Consider the following 17,272-nt stretch of genomic DNA (forward strand, 5'->3'; position numbering starts at 1 on the left):
GCCTGAGGAGGGAGTCTACATAGCCAGACAATCCTGCTGTCAGGGTGCCAATGCCTGAGATGATGGGGCGCCCAGGATTTCCAGGTTTATGGATCTTGGGTAGTAGATAGAATATCCCAGGTCGGGGTTCCAGGGGTGTGTCTGTGCGGATTTGATCTTGTGCTTTTTCAGGAAGTTTCTTGAGCAAATGCTGTAGTTGCTTTTGGTAACTCTCAGTGGGATCATAGGGTAATGGCTTGTAGAAACTCGTGTTGGAGAGCTGCCGAGCAGCCTCTTGTTCATATTCCGACCTATTCATGATGACAACAGCACCTCCTTTGTCAGCCTTTTTGATTATGATGTCAGAGTTGTTTCTGAGGCTGTGGATGGCATTGCGTTCCGCATGGCTGAGGTTATGGGGCAAGTGATGCTGCTTTTCCACAATTTCAGCCCGTGCACGTCGGCGGAAGCACTCTATGTAGAAGTCCAGTCTGCTGTTTCGACCTTCAGGAGGAGTCCATCTAGAATCCCTCTTTCTGTAGTGTTGGCAGGGAGACCTCTGTGGATTAGTATGTTGTTCAGAGGTATTTTGGAAATATTCCTTGAGACGGAGACGTCTCAAGGATTAGAGCATGTAAGATTATGTCTGTCATGTGCTCGGAAGTGGCCAGAGCAATTCAGGGATTAAAAAATGTCATACTTAAAACATCTAATGGAATATAAAAGTGAACAAGCATTTTTTATTATAAACTCCATGTGTAAAAACATGCGTCTGGTTTTCCAAAATATATTGAGCCTGCAATTAAGATACAGAACTTCAGTATTTTAACCATGGTAGTCAGTATGACATTTAAAGCTGACTCCCACCTTTTCTCATAGGACTGTCTGTCCCGCTTTGTTGCACAGAAAAATCTGATCCCCATATAAGAAATGCCACATTCTTGGTGACACCTTTCCTTCTCAGTATCCTACAGCACACCATGGATATTGAAATATAGGTCAAATCTTTTCCCTTTTCGTACTTTTGTAAACAACTGCAACTTCCTCCTGAATGATACCTGAGCTATAAAACACTGGAGCTATATCACTGAAATGTTTCAGAAATTAAATGTTTTTCCTTTTGATATTTATTGCTGGTAAAGATATGGTAACCTTATTGTGGAGGTCACCAGGTGTCATGTAAAAGGGACAACTGACAGGAATGCATGACAAACGAAACTGTAACAATGCTTGTGACTTTTATTTTATCTGTGTCCCTGTGCATAACAATTCTTTCTTATAATGTTCTTCTATTTTTAATTGGAAAAAAGAGTTAATATCTTTGAAATCCTACCCCTTTATCAAAATGACACACATACATTAGCTACCATGGGGGTTCCAAAATCCTTGGTGTCTTGCTGAAAATCTTACAGCAAATTCTGACATACATTATTTCACTGAGCCTGCTTAAAGAAACTTATCAAGAAATACCAATTCTCATTGCCAAGAACACCTTTTAGCCCTCCTCTGCAAGGCTGTTTTTTTTTTCTTTTCGTGAATCTGTGGAAAGTGGACTGGTTTTTTTGGAAAGTGGACTGTTTTTTTTGTATTTGTTTCATTTGTTGTGCAGCTGCTTTTTGTACAGCTCTCTAACATCATTTAAACTCATCAGTTTCTTAACAGGGATACTCTTCCGTCCTAGTTCTTGATAGGATAGATGATCATTTTCCATTATTACTAAATTAGGACTATGATCCACTGGACTATCTGCAGAAATTATTCTTCCCGAGCCCACCATTAACCACTATTATCAGTTAGCACAGCATTAACAACTACTCAACTTGACTTCTTTACCAGCACTCCAGATCACCAGGTGTCTCAGTGGAACAATCAAATGGTTAGCTACCTCTGCCTCTCCAGTTATTTTTTCTCTACCAGGTAATAAACATGAATTCTTCAGTCTCCCACCTTTTCTCAGGTTCTGTGTCTTACCTCAAATAAGCCTTCATTCATCAAACTTATCATCTACTTACTGAATAGTCTTACAAGTAATATGTTATACAAACAGTATGGCATATCCTCTATAGTTGAATAAGCTATCTATCAGCTGAGCTCACTAATTACCATATTCCTTTAATCTCTGCACACCCTCAGCAGTTATATGAAGAGAAAGGAAAAAGAAAATCTTAATTTGCTGTGCTCTTATTCCTTCCTTCTATCATTTTAAGCAGTATTTTATGTTGTCCTTACATCCTACTTTCTGGGCTGCCTTTTTCTTCCTTCGCTTTCATAAGCAACTCCTACCTGGATAGTAATGGTCTACCTACGTTTTGTCCTCCGCTAGTGGCTCCTAGATCTAAAAATAATAGAGGGAGTCATTATGTGAATATGTTTTCCCCTCAGCTCCTTGGGGAAAAAATAGCGTTATACAATGTAGTCCTGTTGTGCCTTTTCAGATAGAGCTATAAACTGCTTGAGCTACATTTTTAAACTGCTTACAACAGCAGTAAAAGAAGACTTTCCTGCTGAGATCTAGGATAGGCCTGTTTGGCTGAAGTAGAGATGTGCGTGTATTGCTCTCTGGGTAAATGCAACATAATGCTTCTTCCTTGGCTTCAGAAATAACTTATTACAATAAAAAAGGTAGCAAAGACAGCATGATAGTGCACCTCTTAGAAAGCAGAAGCACAAAGAGAAGAAAAGAAACTTCAGTCAAATACAAGGAAGGCTAATTTACTTAATTTTATATGAACAGTCTCCGAATGATTGGCATTCCCCTATATAAAGTATTATATTCTACCAGTTGGTCTTTAACAAAATCTCTATAAAGTATTTATAAATATGCATAGTAAATTGATTCAATGCAACTTTTTTGCATAGATACATTATTGTATGTGTTATAACAATAATCTTTTTGTACAGAACAATTATTTTGAGAGGGGGAATACCTCCCTTGGATAAGCAAAGCAAGATCGTACATTATTGACATTTGATATAAGTAATTAATTTAGCCAGTTTATATTGTCTTACTTTCCTTTATCAGACAGCTTCCCTTGAAAATCAGATTACAAAAAATGTGCATTATATCCTAAGACTAGAACATAGCCCCAAGTCTGCCTTCTTTGCTATCGTAGGCTGCCCAAAGCAGGCAGAAAGCTGACTTCACTGGCTGGTGAAGGATTTCCCTGGCATTGTAGGACCAACAAAAACAGCTCTGTACCATTTTGGAAAATCTCCAGGTAGCAAAGAGCCAACATAACCAACTCTGTGCCACTCAAACACCCTGATCCTGTTATAAGGGGCATGGTGTGGGAGTATGTAGTCAGAGTGCAGAAACAGCTGGTATAACTACGAGTCAGGGCTGTAACTAGTCAATTAAACTTTTTTAGAACAGCTCTGAAGCTACTTTAAGATACTCTCAGCCTAGAATCAGAACGTACAGCCATCTTGGCTGCCATAGCTGAGGATCTGTCTCCTGGTTTAATGGACATTTAGCAACATCACAAAACAGCTGGAGTTTGCCTGCTTAACCACAGTTGGGAAGGTATACTCAGGAGTGATTGACTGGAAAAGCAGGGAACTTTTAAAATCAGTATTGAGATCTCTATTCACAGAGCTGCTTGGACAATCTTATATGATGTTTGGAAGTGTCAGTACTACAGTTTGCTAATTTGAATAATCACTAAATTCATCCACAATTTTTTAAAATCAAGAGTCAAAATTGGGCACCTAAAGTTATGCGTCTACATAAATGCCCTGGTTTTCAGAGGTACTCAGCTCCTGCAGCTCACATTATATAGTAATGTAGTTATTTCAGAGTGCTGTGAAATAGATGGCATTTCATAAATCACTTTCTGTGTGCTCCAGTGATTCCACATAGTAAGCTATAAAAACATTAGAGAAAGAAAAAAACCCTTTTCCCTTAGGACTTTTTCATTTTGAAAGTTTTGAAGTGTTTAGGTATAGGTACCGGTCAAAACCAGAATGTTCTCTAGATTGAACTGTGTTTACATTTTTTTCTTTATCACCTATTGTTTGTACAGGTCTTTTACATGGCAACAGGGAAAAGACATACATTTTAGAAAATAAGAGATTGTGATTGTAAAACCACAAAATTGTCAAGAAGACTCAGTGATATTTATACTATCGGATGTTCATTTTAATTCATTTAATTTTTTTCTTTTTAAATTGGCAAACTTTCAAGTTGACAGTATCCCCGTAAAGTGAACTTATTCTCTGATAAGTAACAATGTAAGAATCGCATCACAGGGTTCTATTATTCATTGTGTGTTAGTTATTTTTATGTCAAATATGCTCAGTGTCTGAGTCAAAATGAATTTTTCCCCTAATTGTCAGCCCTGAAAACTTACTCTGGTCTGTGAGATTTAAGGAGGGATCTTCCCTTTCTGCATACCTATAATAATAATTTTCAGGCCAAATTATGCCCTCAATGGCACAAGTACAAATCTCTGGTCTTCATTTCATTTTCACATGTATAATTGATTGGAATTTGGTAAACAATTCTGATGAAGATGCACAAGAAGGAAGAGAATCCAGCTCACTGTTCTCTGTTGACTGTGCAGAGCTGTAAGAGTTAAAGTAGTAAAAACTATTTTTTTCACTTAATCTGTAGATATGAATCTAAACACATGCAGGGGGGCAGATCTGTTGAGAAGAAGGTGCTAATGCTGCATAGTCAATTATCAAATTAGAACTTCACTTTAAATTAATGTTGACTTATAAATTACCTCTAATTACAAACTTTTTTATTGTTTGCTAAATGTGCCTTTTAGTGTTTGTTTCTAAAATACTGTGAAAGAAGAGGATCCTTTGTGCTGAAAATAAGCTGCCAAGTGGTAGTTTACTGCAGTGTTTTCGTACCAAATGTAAACTTGAATTGCTTTTGAAGTTACTCTCCAGAGATTTGCACACCTTTTAGTAGTATTTTCTTTAAATGCTACTTTGCAATCTTTAATGTGTTTTTTTTTGTTTTTCATTGAATCATCATAATGTTCCATTTTGTATATATAATAAATTGCCTTTATCCTAAAAGTATAATTATTATTGTAATTCACATGTACTGTGTTTCTTGCAACATCAATCAAAGTCAGTTGTATGTAGTGTAAGTATTTGTCATAGTCAAACACTATTATGTTGTTTATTCTTCAATTCAAATAATGTTTTAAACAGCTACTCTGTAATAGGATTGAGAATCTGGGTAACTTTGAACAGCTGCCATGAATACTTGAGAATAATGTATAGTATTATCAAGTTCTGGTAATACTAACCATTGCAACCTTCACAGGGATGTCAAAAACATAATCCATGGTTTTATTCAATCCTCTGTCTTCCTATCTTGGCTAGGAAAATTAAGTGCTGGTAAATGTAACTGCCTATGAGAAACTAGTTTGATTTTTAGCACTGATGCGATCAGGATTCATGAGATCCATAAGGAAAATATGTATGAACATTTCTAGATCTTTTTGAGCTGGGTAGTAAAATCATTGGTCCATGCAAGAAAGAAAACCTTGGGGCAATATTTTAAAGAAAATTGGGGTTTCTTTTAGTCACTTGTAGTCATGTGATATTTTGGATGTTTTTTATAGTTACCTGGGGGTTTTAGTCTTTCACTGTCACAACCTTCACTGACCAAAATTGCCCTAAAGGAGCATTAATTAGCTGTGTGCCGCAGGGTTGCAGCTCCAGCTGCCAAGTAGTGTGTCATAGGTAGGAACAAAGCAGATTTAATACTCACAGTCAATGAGTGCTTGTTTATTTGAAGCCAATCAGTTGCCAGTGTACTTAACAGGGGGGAGCTTTCCAATCCATACCTACTATTTTTTTGGTTGATTTTGGACTCTGCATTGTGTCTGGCCAGATTTGGCAGCTCAGAGCATACCCATGCTGCTCGATTAGAAACTATATCTTGCAGGGTTTTGCTTTTCAGAAACTTACAACAACACTATAGCTCAGGGGCATTTTCACAAAGAGAAGGGTAGAGGAGTCTTAGAAATTAATGGAAGTCAATAATCTTTTTTAAAATTGTGATTTAGCAATATTGCTCTTTCAGCATTTTTCTTTGCTGAATACACGTGGTAATGATTTATCAGGGAAAAACAGGAGCAGAAGGTTTCCAGTTATTTGAACCAATGAAAGTGTTTATCATGACACAGGTTTTATCAGTCCTAAGTGCCCTAGACAAGTTCTAGTACTATATTAGCTATTTTGTTTGTCGAAACTTTTCCATTTTTGTATTTCCAAGCCATCTATTGCACAACGCCACATATTGTCCTGAATGTGTTTTTAAATTGAAGGATTTCAGCCACGCATAGTCCATATTTTTATTTTTCTCTGATCAATGTATATGAATCCCTTAAAGTTGTTGGGGCCTGTTCACTTTGTAGACCTGCTCCAAAATTCACCTGGAGAACACTTCTCATGTGGTATTACCAGGAAGGCTTAAAGAGAGCCAGGGCACCACATGCAACTGTACAAAGGAAGAAAACAATATTTTTTCTTAATGCATATATTAAGATTCGTATTGTTTGCATGGGAATATAAGCATCATTCCCTAACTCCTATGTGAAGACCCTTCAGTCTGACTCCATGTACACATTATGGTTCACTCTTGCATTCCTTGGAAGAATTGGCCTTAGAGTATACTTCACTTGTATGGCTTTTGTAGCTATGTTGTGCCTCAGCTTTGCTCATTTGGGCAATTTTACAAGCCCATATATTGCTTCATTATACTTCATTTCCATTAAAATGATTCTTTAAATAAAGTATAATGCACTAGCTACATGAAATTAACATTTTTATATGTAGTATTTGCATTCAAAAGTCAGTGTTAATGCAAATATCTCCGTTATGCAGCTAAGCATATAAACATAAGGGAATGCAAAGTTAAGACTGCAATTGTGTTATAGACTTGAGTTACACGATCAAATAGAATAATATTATAATATCACTTATTCAGATTTCAGAGTAACAGCTGTGTTAGTCTGTATTCGCAAAAAGAAAAGGAGTACTTGTGGCACCTTAGAGACTAACCAATTTAAGGTGCCACAAGTACTCCTTTTCTTTTTACTTATTCAGATAAGATTGAGAGGGTTGTTCCTGTTCTTGGAATTTGTGGATGTTTTCATTCCTCCCTTGCCAACACCATGAATCAAAGAAGAATTCTTATACCTTGCCATTATGATTAGTACTCTACCTGGATTCTTGACCAGAATATCTGTTCACTACATATACATTATTTGCTGTAACTACTCTAAATACCATTTTTATCAGCTGCACAGTACAACACACATCTGGAGAGATGTAGTTTTGACTACCTAAACTGATACAAAAAATTAATATTTTTTGCTTGTCAATTCTTCTAACAGGTCAGCAACTTTAATGGGCACCGGGAAAGGTACATACCATATACTGGCTAAGTTGGAGCACAATACTTTCACTTGTATACTGATCTTATCCTTTCTAAGGCTTGTTCTATGCTTCTTGTAGGGATAGGATAAATCCATATAAATTCCTATGCCATGATACTCATTATGTCAACATCATGTGTATTTGTTATTTTGACATTCGTTTTATTTTATTTTATTTTAATTTAATTTCTTGGAGAGGTTATTCTCTTCCTCCTCCTTTTACTGTGTCCTACAGCAATGCCTTAAGTATTTCTGCTCAGGGTAGGTATGAGCTCTGCTTCTTTCTTGTTTCAGGGGAAACTCTACAAACCTTCTAAATATGTTTTTCATGAGTACTTAGGAGTAACAACAAATATTTTGAGGTCTTTCCCATAAATAGATAATTTTATGTAGAAAACTTCAGAAAAATATGACAAAATAAAGTTGTTTGTTTTCTCAGTACATGATTCTAAAACGCTTGCTCACATCCAGTAATCCTTACTGATTCAAGTAGTCCCACTGAAGTCAGTTATTGATACTGCCAATGGGATTCCTTGCATAAGTAAGTATTATTCTGTGTGAGAACTTCTGCAAAAATTAATTTGCAACTTACCAAGACCTACATTCAATAACACTCAAAAAACGAAATGTATTAAGTATTAAAATTAGTGAAAGAGTCACCATCAAGAATCAGTAAAATGGTCAGTAAATGTTATCTTCTGTAGTCAAGTGCATTTCTTAGGAATCTTATTTTTCTTGCCTATTGACACATTGATATTGAAGCTGATATTTCATTGAGTGTACTACCATATACTATATACAGCATTGATTGCTTCTTTTCTGGAAGTAAAATAAAGTAGATCTGTTGCAGTTTATTGTTATTATGCCCCTGAGATCTTGAACTTAGGTTAAGTGATTTAGAGACAGCTATCCGTCATCCTTTGTCACTTTCTGTATTACTTTTGCAATTTGTTTACAGATAATTTTTATTTTCTGGTTGTAAACCTGTCAGACCAATTCTCCAACCTCTCCCATGGTTGTAAAGCTTATTTACGCCTTTAGGAGTTGCAGGTATACTGGTACCTGATATGTTATGTCATGGTGTATGTCCAGATAATATACCCCACTGAAAATGGTTGAGGATATTATTTTTGTGTGTGAGAGAATTTACTACCCCTCAAGTGTAAAGGTGGAACTAAAGAGTTCTGAAACCATATAATTCCACAAAAGCTTGACAGTTTTATTTGTAAAATACAGTTGCAATTTCCCATGAGTCATTTAAAACTCAAATTATATCATAAATACAAAGCACTAGACTTAAGGAAACAGTGTGCAATGACCTCCTCTAACATTGCTAAGTTTTTCCTAGGAGCTGAGTATTTAAGAGGTTATGTTGGAATGGGGATTTTATGAAAAGGGTTCATAGGGTTAGCAGCTTACAAGCCAATGTTTTGGTCTCTTAGATTACAGTTCAGGTTTTTGTCAGTCTTTATTAGAATGAATAAATCACTGTAACTTTCTGACTCTATTTCATTTTCAGGATTTTGGAACGCTATGTTCAAGATCAGATTCCTGGTGCAAAGGTTGTGGTAGAGTCCATTGGGGCCCGCAGATTTGGAGATGGCTTTTCAGAAGAGGATTACTCCAAATCTGACTTGATGGTCTATGCAATTGACCCTCAAACAAACCGAGCTATAATGAGGAATGAACTTTTTAAGTAAGTATCTAAAATCATTTGTCACTGATGTCTGTACTCTTGATGCCTGTTTTGCAGCCCACTAGCTTTATTTTCCTTCAGTGCCTTGGACTTCTGCTGATTCATAACCTTAAATTCCATTCTTCCCAAGAGTCTTACAGATCTCTGGAAAAATGTGGTGTTTGTGGATGCCTACTGCTGCTCATCCCACAAACACAAACCCTGCACCTTCAATGGATTGATGGAGGAGCTTATTATGGAGTGGATTCTCATGGAGCTTTTCTACTCTAGTGAAACCAGTGGTCACCTTCATGTGGGAGGGGGCGATCCAAGACTGGATTAATAGCAGCTGAAAGTCATTACCATATAACAGTTGTTCGTTGCCACATATTAAGTGGCAAGACATTTATATGTGTAGTGAGAATATGCACAGTCTAGGATAGGATCTACATAGAATTAAAAAAATTATAGGGGTTATAAACCTTCGTGCTTCAGGGCTGAAGCCAACCACTAACTAATGGGGTTAGGAAAGAACTTCCCCTCTGGGTAGTTTGTGCCATTGCTCACTACAGGGTTGATGCGCCTTCCTTTAAAGGTGGTACTGGCTGCTGTTGTAGACAAAATATGGCAGTAAATCTACTAGTCTAATCCACTGTGGCAAGTCCTTCACATTCTTAAGTCATTTCTAAGTGGGTGAACATTTGCAAAACCATCACAAAAACCACCACAACTATTGATTTATCTTTGGTAGTCTCAGAAGCCAAGGACCGAATGGCTGGTGTCTGATAATACTTGTACTTCTCAGTCTTCTAGTAGTACGCCTTCTCACTCTCAGCTTCTTGCGCCTCCTGCTCCCAGCTCCTCGCACGCGCACCACAAACTGAAGTGAGCTCCTTTTTAAAGCCAGGTGCACTGATTAGCCTGCCTTAATTGATTCTAGCAGCTTCTTGATTGGCTGCAGGTGTTCTAATCAGCCTGTCTGCCTTAATTGTTTCCAGAAAGTTCCTGATTGTTCTGGAACCTTCCCTGTTACCTTACCCAGGGAACAGGGACCTACTTAACCTGGGGCTAATACATCTGCCTTTTATCATGTACTGGACTTACATATTTCTGTACATAAAAAATAAAATCTAAAACTGTGGGGGAAAAAATCACTCTCCTGTAGCCATCTGGCCCAATCCTGTCACATATCTATTCACCTCACAAATATCCTGCATTTAAAAAATCCACCCATCTGAGCCCTTGTGCAGTATGCCATGTAATCAATGTGTATGGCTGAGTTATGAACCCCTTAAAATAAGGGTTTGTAAAGAAAATGTTAACACAATCTTAACTGAGACAGTGTTAAAGGTTTCCCACTGGCAAAGTTGAATACTTGCATATTCTTCATCAACACAGAGGACGTCTACCATACACCAGTGACATCTAGTGTGCAAATGAAGAATTAGAGCTCGGGTCTCCAATATGCTTGCATTTTCAACATTCATATTGTAGATTCTGTTTAGGTAAGGGTAAATTATTTTTGCTCAATTACTAAAAACAAACACATTATCTGAAAATGGGCCAAAGGCTTTGTTATGAATTTTAGTAAAGTATAGTAATAAAAAAGGACAAAGTATTCTTTCTTAAAGAAAATGTTATTCTAAAGACCTCTGGTGGAACTTTAGAAGGAGTTAATGGATCAATGAATGATTAATCATTATTCCATTACCAAGGTAGTTCATGCTTAGCTGAACATTGTACATAAGCAAGGATTCAACCACTTTGTTGTATATGAAGAAAACAGCATATCCTCTCAAAAATTATAGCACTTTTTGATTTTTTTAGAATGAATATTCTGAGATTTTGCAGGTAAAAGTTAACTAGTTTCAGTTAAAATTAATTTTAAAAATTGGTCCTTTAAGAAATTTAGTGCCCAGTAGCAGGTTGTTTCTGTATCTCAGATGATCTTAATAATGTAATAACACAGACACTTCAAACTTTCTTTAGAGTTTAAACTAAATGGGATTCATATGCATAGATTGCATATGAAGGTATTTTTGATTAATGGTACTACTTTGTATTACTGTTCATAACTTCAGCAGGACCCCTGAGGAATAATTTTCTATTACACTGAAGACCATGTGCAACTGTTCTCTGTCAAAATGGCTGCCAACGCCCATTGTTGTCAATGGGAGTTTGGTCAGAACCTGACCATGATTAGATGGCCATTTGAGTTTTAGGCCAAAACATTTTGATTTAAAAATTTTTTTTTTCTGTGAAAAGCAGATATTCTTTGTGACCATTTTAATTTGTAGTTTAATCAAAACCACAATTTTTCATTGAAAAACAATTAACATGGAAAATTTTTGAACAGCCCTATTCCTGTACAGTAAGTGGAGAATTAATTGTGACTTTCACAATTCCCTGGTGCGCTCTTTGAATAGCATAGCCATATGCTGCCCCTTACTCAGATCAGCTTACAAAACTACGACCTGGCCCCTAAACTAAACAGTGCCATTTCTTGTTTCAGTAACATTTATTTTGCTTTTTTCAGTGTATCAGAATACATCAGTTTGTTAACTTTGGTCCAAAATTATACTTTTACCCTATTATACATCTGTAGTTACTGTACATTTCGAGTAATGATAGTAGAATGTAGTCCCTGATAATTAACTCTAATTTCCAGTAATGTCTAAACTTATCCTGGCAAACTCCTTTGTCTATTTTTGTACCTGTGTTATTATAGTTTTCTACTAATAGTCAGAAGCCAATAGTCCAGAATTTATAATGTCAGTCAATGTTGGTTGTGATCAAATTGTACTGTCATCTGATGGTTGTCTTGATGAAATATGTAAAATGAGCTAAAAAGATGTAGTCAGTGTGTAGTGGACAAGGTTATCTCAATTGCTTTCTTGGTGAAAATCTCAGCAGAAAGGGACAGGCTTTTGAGCCACACAGAACTCTTCTTTGAAAGCTTGTCTCTCTCACCAACAGAACTTCATCTAGTAAAAGATATTACTTCATCCATGTTGTCTCTCTAACATGCTGGGTGGGACCAACATGGCTATGACTACATTGCATGCATTATACTACAGTAGTTGTACTTCTTCCAGAAGAGGGTTGAAAATATGTTGTGGCATGATGTCGATTTTACACCGATTTTTGTACTGTACATTCTCTGAATAAATAGAGCACTCAGTTTACACTGATGTCAGACTGGCAACTTTCATGAGTCCCAAACTAACTTCAAAAATGTATCATAGTGCTCTACTTAATGTAGATAAAGTATTTTAAAGATTGTGGGCATTTATTTCCCCCCCATTCCAGCTCCTTTGCAAGGCACTCAGGAATCTGGACACAACTGCTCAGCTAAGAATTCCCTTGACAGAGCAGGTACTATCAACTAGCTTGAACAGGTTCCTGAATCAGCCATCCCCCACCTGAGCATATAGGGCATTTCCCTAGTTTTCTCTAAGTTACACAGTCACTGGAGCAGGTGTGGTTTGATAATTGTGGCTTGCCGATTTCCCCCCAGCACCAAACAGATCTTGGCACAGGAAAGAATCTGGCCCAGTACATGCTATGCTTTGTTGGATAAATACCAAATACTTAGAGGCTAAATGATCAACCTTCTTATGCAGAGCAGATGTCAGAATGAGATCAAAACTTATTGATAGGCAATTTAGTGGCATATTCTCCATGGAATCCCATTCCTTTTAATATGAGGGAAGTGAGGTCAGTCGGGATATGTTTAAACATTTTGGAGTGAGCCTCCTAGCCCAGGTCAAAAGACGCAAGCTAGTGGGCTTGTGCTGTAAAAATAGCTGTATAGCACTTTGAAGTTGCAGCTCGGGGTGGAGCTTGGGCCCTGAAGCCTAGAGTGTGGGGTGGACTTCTGCTGTGATTTGATATTCACCTGGTGGTTTGTTGTTCTTTAAGCTTTCTATGGCTATTTTAAGTTCATCCAGAGTAATATCCTCACAGCAAACATCAAGTTCTGCCATCTTCCCTGCAAACGATGGCGGGGGGGGGGGGGCAGAATTCCTAACTGTAAGAACAGTAGGACAATGATACAGGTTGCCTAGGGAGGTTGTGGAAGTTCCTTTGCTGGAGGTTTTCAAAAGCAGGCTGGATGGTCATCTCTATTGTATGGTTTAGACACAACAAATCTTGTATCTTCGCAGGGGGTTAAACTAGATGACCCTTGCAGTCCCTTCTAGCCTTATGATTCTATGGTTATCAAAGTTAAATGTTATTTCTGGTGAGAGTCTGTTAAGGATGTCATGGGAAGTGTTCTGTCCATCTTTTCATTTGCTGGTCTAAGGTTTTCCCTTGTTTATCTTTCATTGGACCTTCCCCGCTGTGGCTAAAGTCTCCAGCAAGTCATATAGTGGTTTGATAAAGTGTTCTCATGTGTTCCTCCATTGCTGCCATTTCTGTTTCCAGTGCCTATCTATTGATCTTTTTCTGGCTGATCTTTTTTTTACTTCTTTATCTCTATATTCCTCTTTTCATTGTTTACTTTACTTTGGCCTTAAGGCATTGAGTAGATTTAACTTAGCTTGGTTTCTTTATGCAGTAACATCCCACATGGCCTTAATGGTCCACTCTTCCTTCCTACCTTTGCTAGATTCAAGATGGTCTCTGCTAATGCTAATGGCTTCCCATGACATTTCTTTATCATTTTAAATACTGTTTCCTCCATATTTGAAAACTTTGTTTGAACGCTGTAATTCAGAAACTTTCCTTATTTGTTCATCCCCAAGCTTAATTATGTTAATCTTTCTTGCAATTTTCTTTACTCGTAGTTTACTCAATTTCATTTTCATGGTGGTAATCCATGGTTGATGATCACTGCCTACATATGCCCCGTTGAATATGCAGACATGTTGAAGTGATGATTAGAATGTTGTATGTACAAAAATGATCTATTTTATTTTTAGTAATGCTGTCAAGTGAGGTCCATGTTGTCTTCTGGTTCTCTTTATGAGGAAAGCGTGTCCCTCTAATAATAAAAAAGAAAAGGAGGACTTGTGGCACCTCCTTTTTGCGGACACAGACTAACACGGCTGCTACTCTGAAACCTCTAATAATAAAGCGATTCAACTGACATAATTCAAGAACACACTGGCCACCATTTTGATGGAAGCCAGTTCCATGTGTGCCATTATGCCATGATTGTCTGTCCCCACCGTAGCATTCATATTGCCAAAAACAATGAGAATATCATGTTATGGGACTGTGCTGATGAAGTCCTGCAGAATATTATAACAAGTAGCCTGATCATCCTTGTCATATTCATTCATTAGAGTATAACATTGAATGACAGTGTCTGAAATCTTGCCTGTATAATTTTGCCATTAACTGATTACCAGTCTAAAATTGCTCTTTGTGAATCAAAATTCAAGATCAACGCAACCCCTTCTCTTCCTCCATCTGGATTTCATGGGTAAAATCAGTTTTAATTGTTGTTTTTCATTTTCATAGAATCATAGAACTGGAAGGAACCTTGAGAGGTCATCTAGTCCAGTCCTTTGCACTCAAGACAGGACTAAGTATTATGTAGACCATCCCTGACAGGTGTTTGTCCAATCTGCTCTTAAAAATCCCAATGATGGAGATTCCACCACCTCCCTAAATTTATTCCAGTGCTTAACCACTCTGACAGTTATGACTTTTTTCCTAAAGTCCAACCTAAACCTCCCTTGCTGCAGTTTAAGCCCATTGCTTCTTGTCCTATCCTCAGAAGTTAAGAAGAACAATTTTTCTCCCTCCTCCTTGTAAAAACCTTTTATGTACTTGAAAACTGTTATCATGTCCCCTTCTTAGTCTTCTCTCCTCCAGACTAAACAAACCCAATTTTTTTCAATCTTCCCTCATAGGTCATGTTTTCTAGACCTTTAATCATTTTTGTTGCTCTTCTTTGGACTTTCTCCAATTTGTCCACATCTTTCCTGAAATGTGGTGCCCAGAACTGGACATAATACTCCAGTTGAGGTCTAATCAGCGTGGAGTAGAGCGGAAGAATTACCTCTTGTGTCTTGCTTACAATGCTCCTGCTAATACATCCCAGAATGATGTTTGCTTTTTTTGCAACAGCATTACACTGTTAACTCATATTTAGCTTGTGATCCACTATGACCCCCAGATCCCTTTCAGCAGTACTCCTTCCTAGGCAGTCATTTTGATTATATCTGCTTCTGGCCACCTGCGTTCATTAATACGAAGAATGTCTGTGTTATAATTTTCCATTTCTTTGATGATTTGGGCTGACTTTCTGATGGTAACATAGTCCTCACATTCCAAAAGCCCACCCAAAGTTAGGAACGAGCCTGGAACAGTCAGTTCTTCAGGGCAATAGTGTCCTTTCATAGCTGTTTTTCGCTGATATCATCATGCTGTCTATTTGAGGGCTATTTACTGATCCAAGGATCTGTATTTGGCATTTTATTTGTTCTACTGTTTCCATAACAAAAGTATTGTATGGGATTAAGTCAACTTCATGCCCAACCAGGAGAACCAGAAGACTGATTCTATTTTTTTTTTTTTGGCCTGGTCTCTGCCCTTCAATCTGTCATGTTTGTTTAACCCTAATGCCCATTGAAGTAACTCTTGGGGTCATGGAGACATACAGGTGACCCCCAACACATCAAGGTATCAGTCTCTAGGGGAGATTAATATTAAATACCTCAATGATAATACTGAAAAAGGGATTCTGAAAGAATAGTAAGATTCATAAGTACATAAAGATAAGGTATATACTATAGCAGTATATATTGAACATATAGTTATTAACTCAGTGGACTAGTAGTCGGAACAGAATTAACTAGGGCTACTGTAATAGTTTTGTTTTGTAATATTTAAGGTTCTTGGATGGAAAACTGCTGGATATCAATAAAGAATTTCAGCCATACCTTGGGCAAGGAGGACGTATTCTGGAAATCCGCACCCCAGATGTGGTGGCCAATGTTAAGAAGCAGGCACAAGCTGTAGGCTACACAGAAGGGGCATTGCTTGCTTTGGCTGTCATAATCATCCTTTGCTGCATGCCTGCTATTTTAATAGTTATGGTCAGCTACAGACAGTAAGTACTCCAAATTTCTTTGTAATTGAAAATTCTTTCTTGTAATCTGTACACTTACTACACGGGGAATTACAGTTGGTAGCCCTGAACACTGGTCTGCTTTGAAAGCTGTCCCACATATCCAATCTAAAGTCTGGTTATTTTTAATGTCCTCCTCCTCCTCATGTCTTTATTTATATATATATATATATTTTCTATTTATTATATATAAATGATGGAGTAATTATTTCAGATTATAGATGAAGTGAAACCAAAATCCCGAATCCAAATATCTAACACGTGAACACGGATTGCAGTCTGAATTTCATATCTAGATTTCTCTTTATCATGCTTCAGCCAGAACTCTGGGTCCATATATGCACAAACTGTTGGTAGCTCAGTATATGAATCGAGATTCAACTTTTATATTGCAGGGAAAATTAGATGACCCAAAATTTTATTGTGGCTCTAAAATATGAGGCAGTTATTATTTTTGATTTTTTCAGACCTGTGAACTACTTGGTTCCAGCTGGGACTAAAGTTCAAGCATCAAAACATACTGTAGAAAGGTTGCTCTTGTTGTATTCTAGCTCTTTTTGAATAGGCAGAAATCTCATGAGAACCTATTTGCTTTAGATTTCTTGTTACATTTAATAGATGCAAGAATTTTAAACAGTTTGGCTAACAAATGGATAAACATCTCAACTTTTGGGTCTTCATCTGACCCAACAGTTTGAGGTTCTCTCATTAATACATCTACTCAGTTGGAAATTGAGACCAGATATAACATTTCCTTTTTCCTTTCAATAAAAAAAATTAAGTGTCAATATACAATCTCTGAGCATCCTTCCAATTATTTAAAATTACAAAAACAAAGTGCAATTCAGTCAGCTCACACCTTCCGCCAGACAGTAGTTGATAATCAAATACGAACACCCCCATACATCAGCCTATACCTCAATCCCTCTCCCTCTCTTCAAAGGCCAGGTAAAGCAAATGGGCCCTGCAGCATGCCCTATTATGCAGCAAATCTTAGCTACTTAGAACCAAGTGTGGGAGGGCTTTCCAGAGCTCTGAAGTTCTTACAGAGGATGCCCCGCTATCAGATCTCTGTCTGTTATATTGGGGCGATTAAGTACCAGTGCCTTTGCAGACTGCAACTTGAGG

The 17,272-nt window shown here is 37.3% G+C and overlaps 1 protein-coding gene across 10 annotated transcripts in view; it reads left to right on the forward strand.

Moving 5' to 3' along the window:
- Positions 1-17,272, forward strand: part of PCDH15 (protocadherin related 15) — a 1,355,521-nt gene that overhangs the window by 1,307,649 nt on the left and 30,600 nt on the right. For all 10 annotated transcript variants that reach the window (XM_073353680.1, XM_073353679.1, XM_073353682.1 and 7 more), the window contains 2 exons: positions 8,905-9,081; positions 15,908-16,126. In XM_073353680.1, the coding sequence (XP_073209781.1) occupies positions 8,905-9,081; positions 15,908-16,126 (396 nt within the window). The remainder of the gene's footprint in view (positions 1-8,904; positions 9,082-15,907; positions 16,127-17,272) is intronic.

Source organism: Lepidochelys kempii, chromosome 7 (genome assembly GCF_965140265.1).
Source record: "Lepidochelys kempii isolate rLepKem1 chromosome 7, rLepKem1.hap2, whole genome shotgun sequence".
NCBI lineage: Eukaryota > Metazoa > Chordata > Testudines > Cheloniidae > Lepidochelys > Lepidochelys kempii.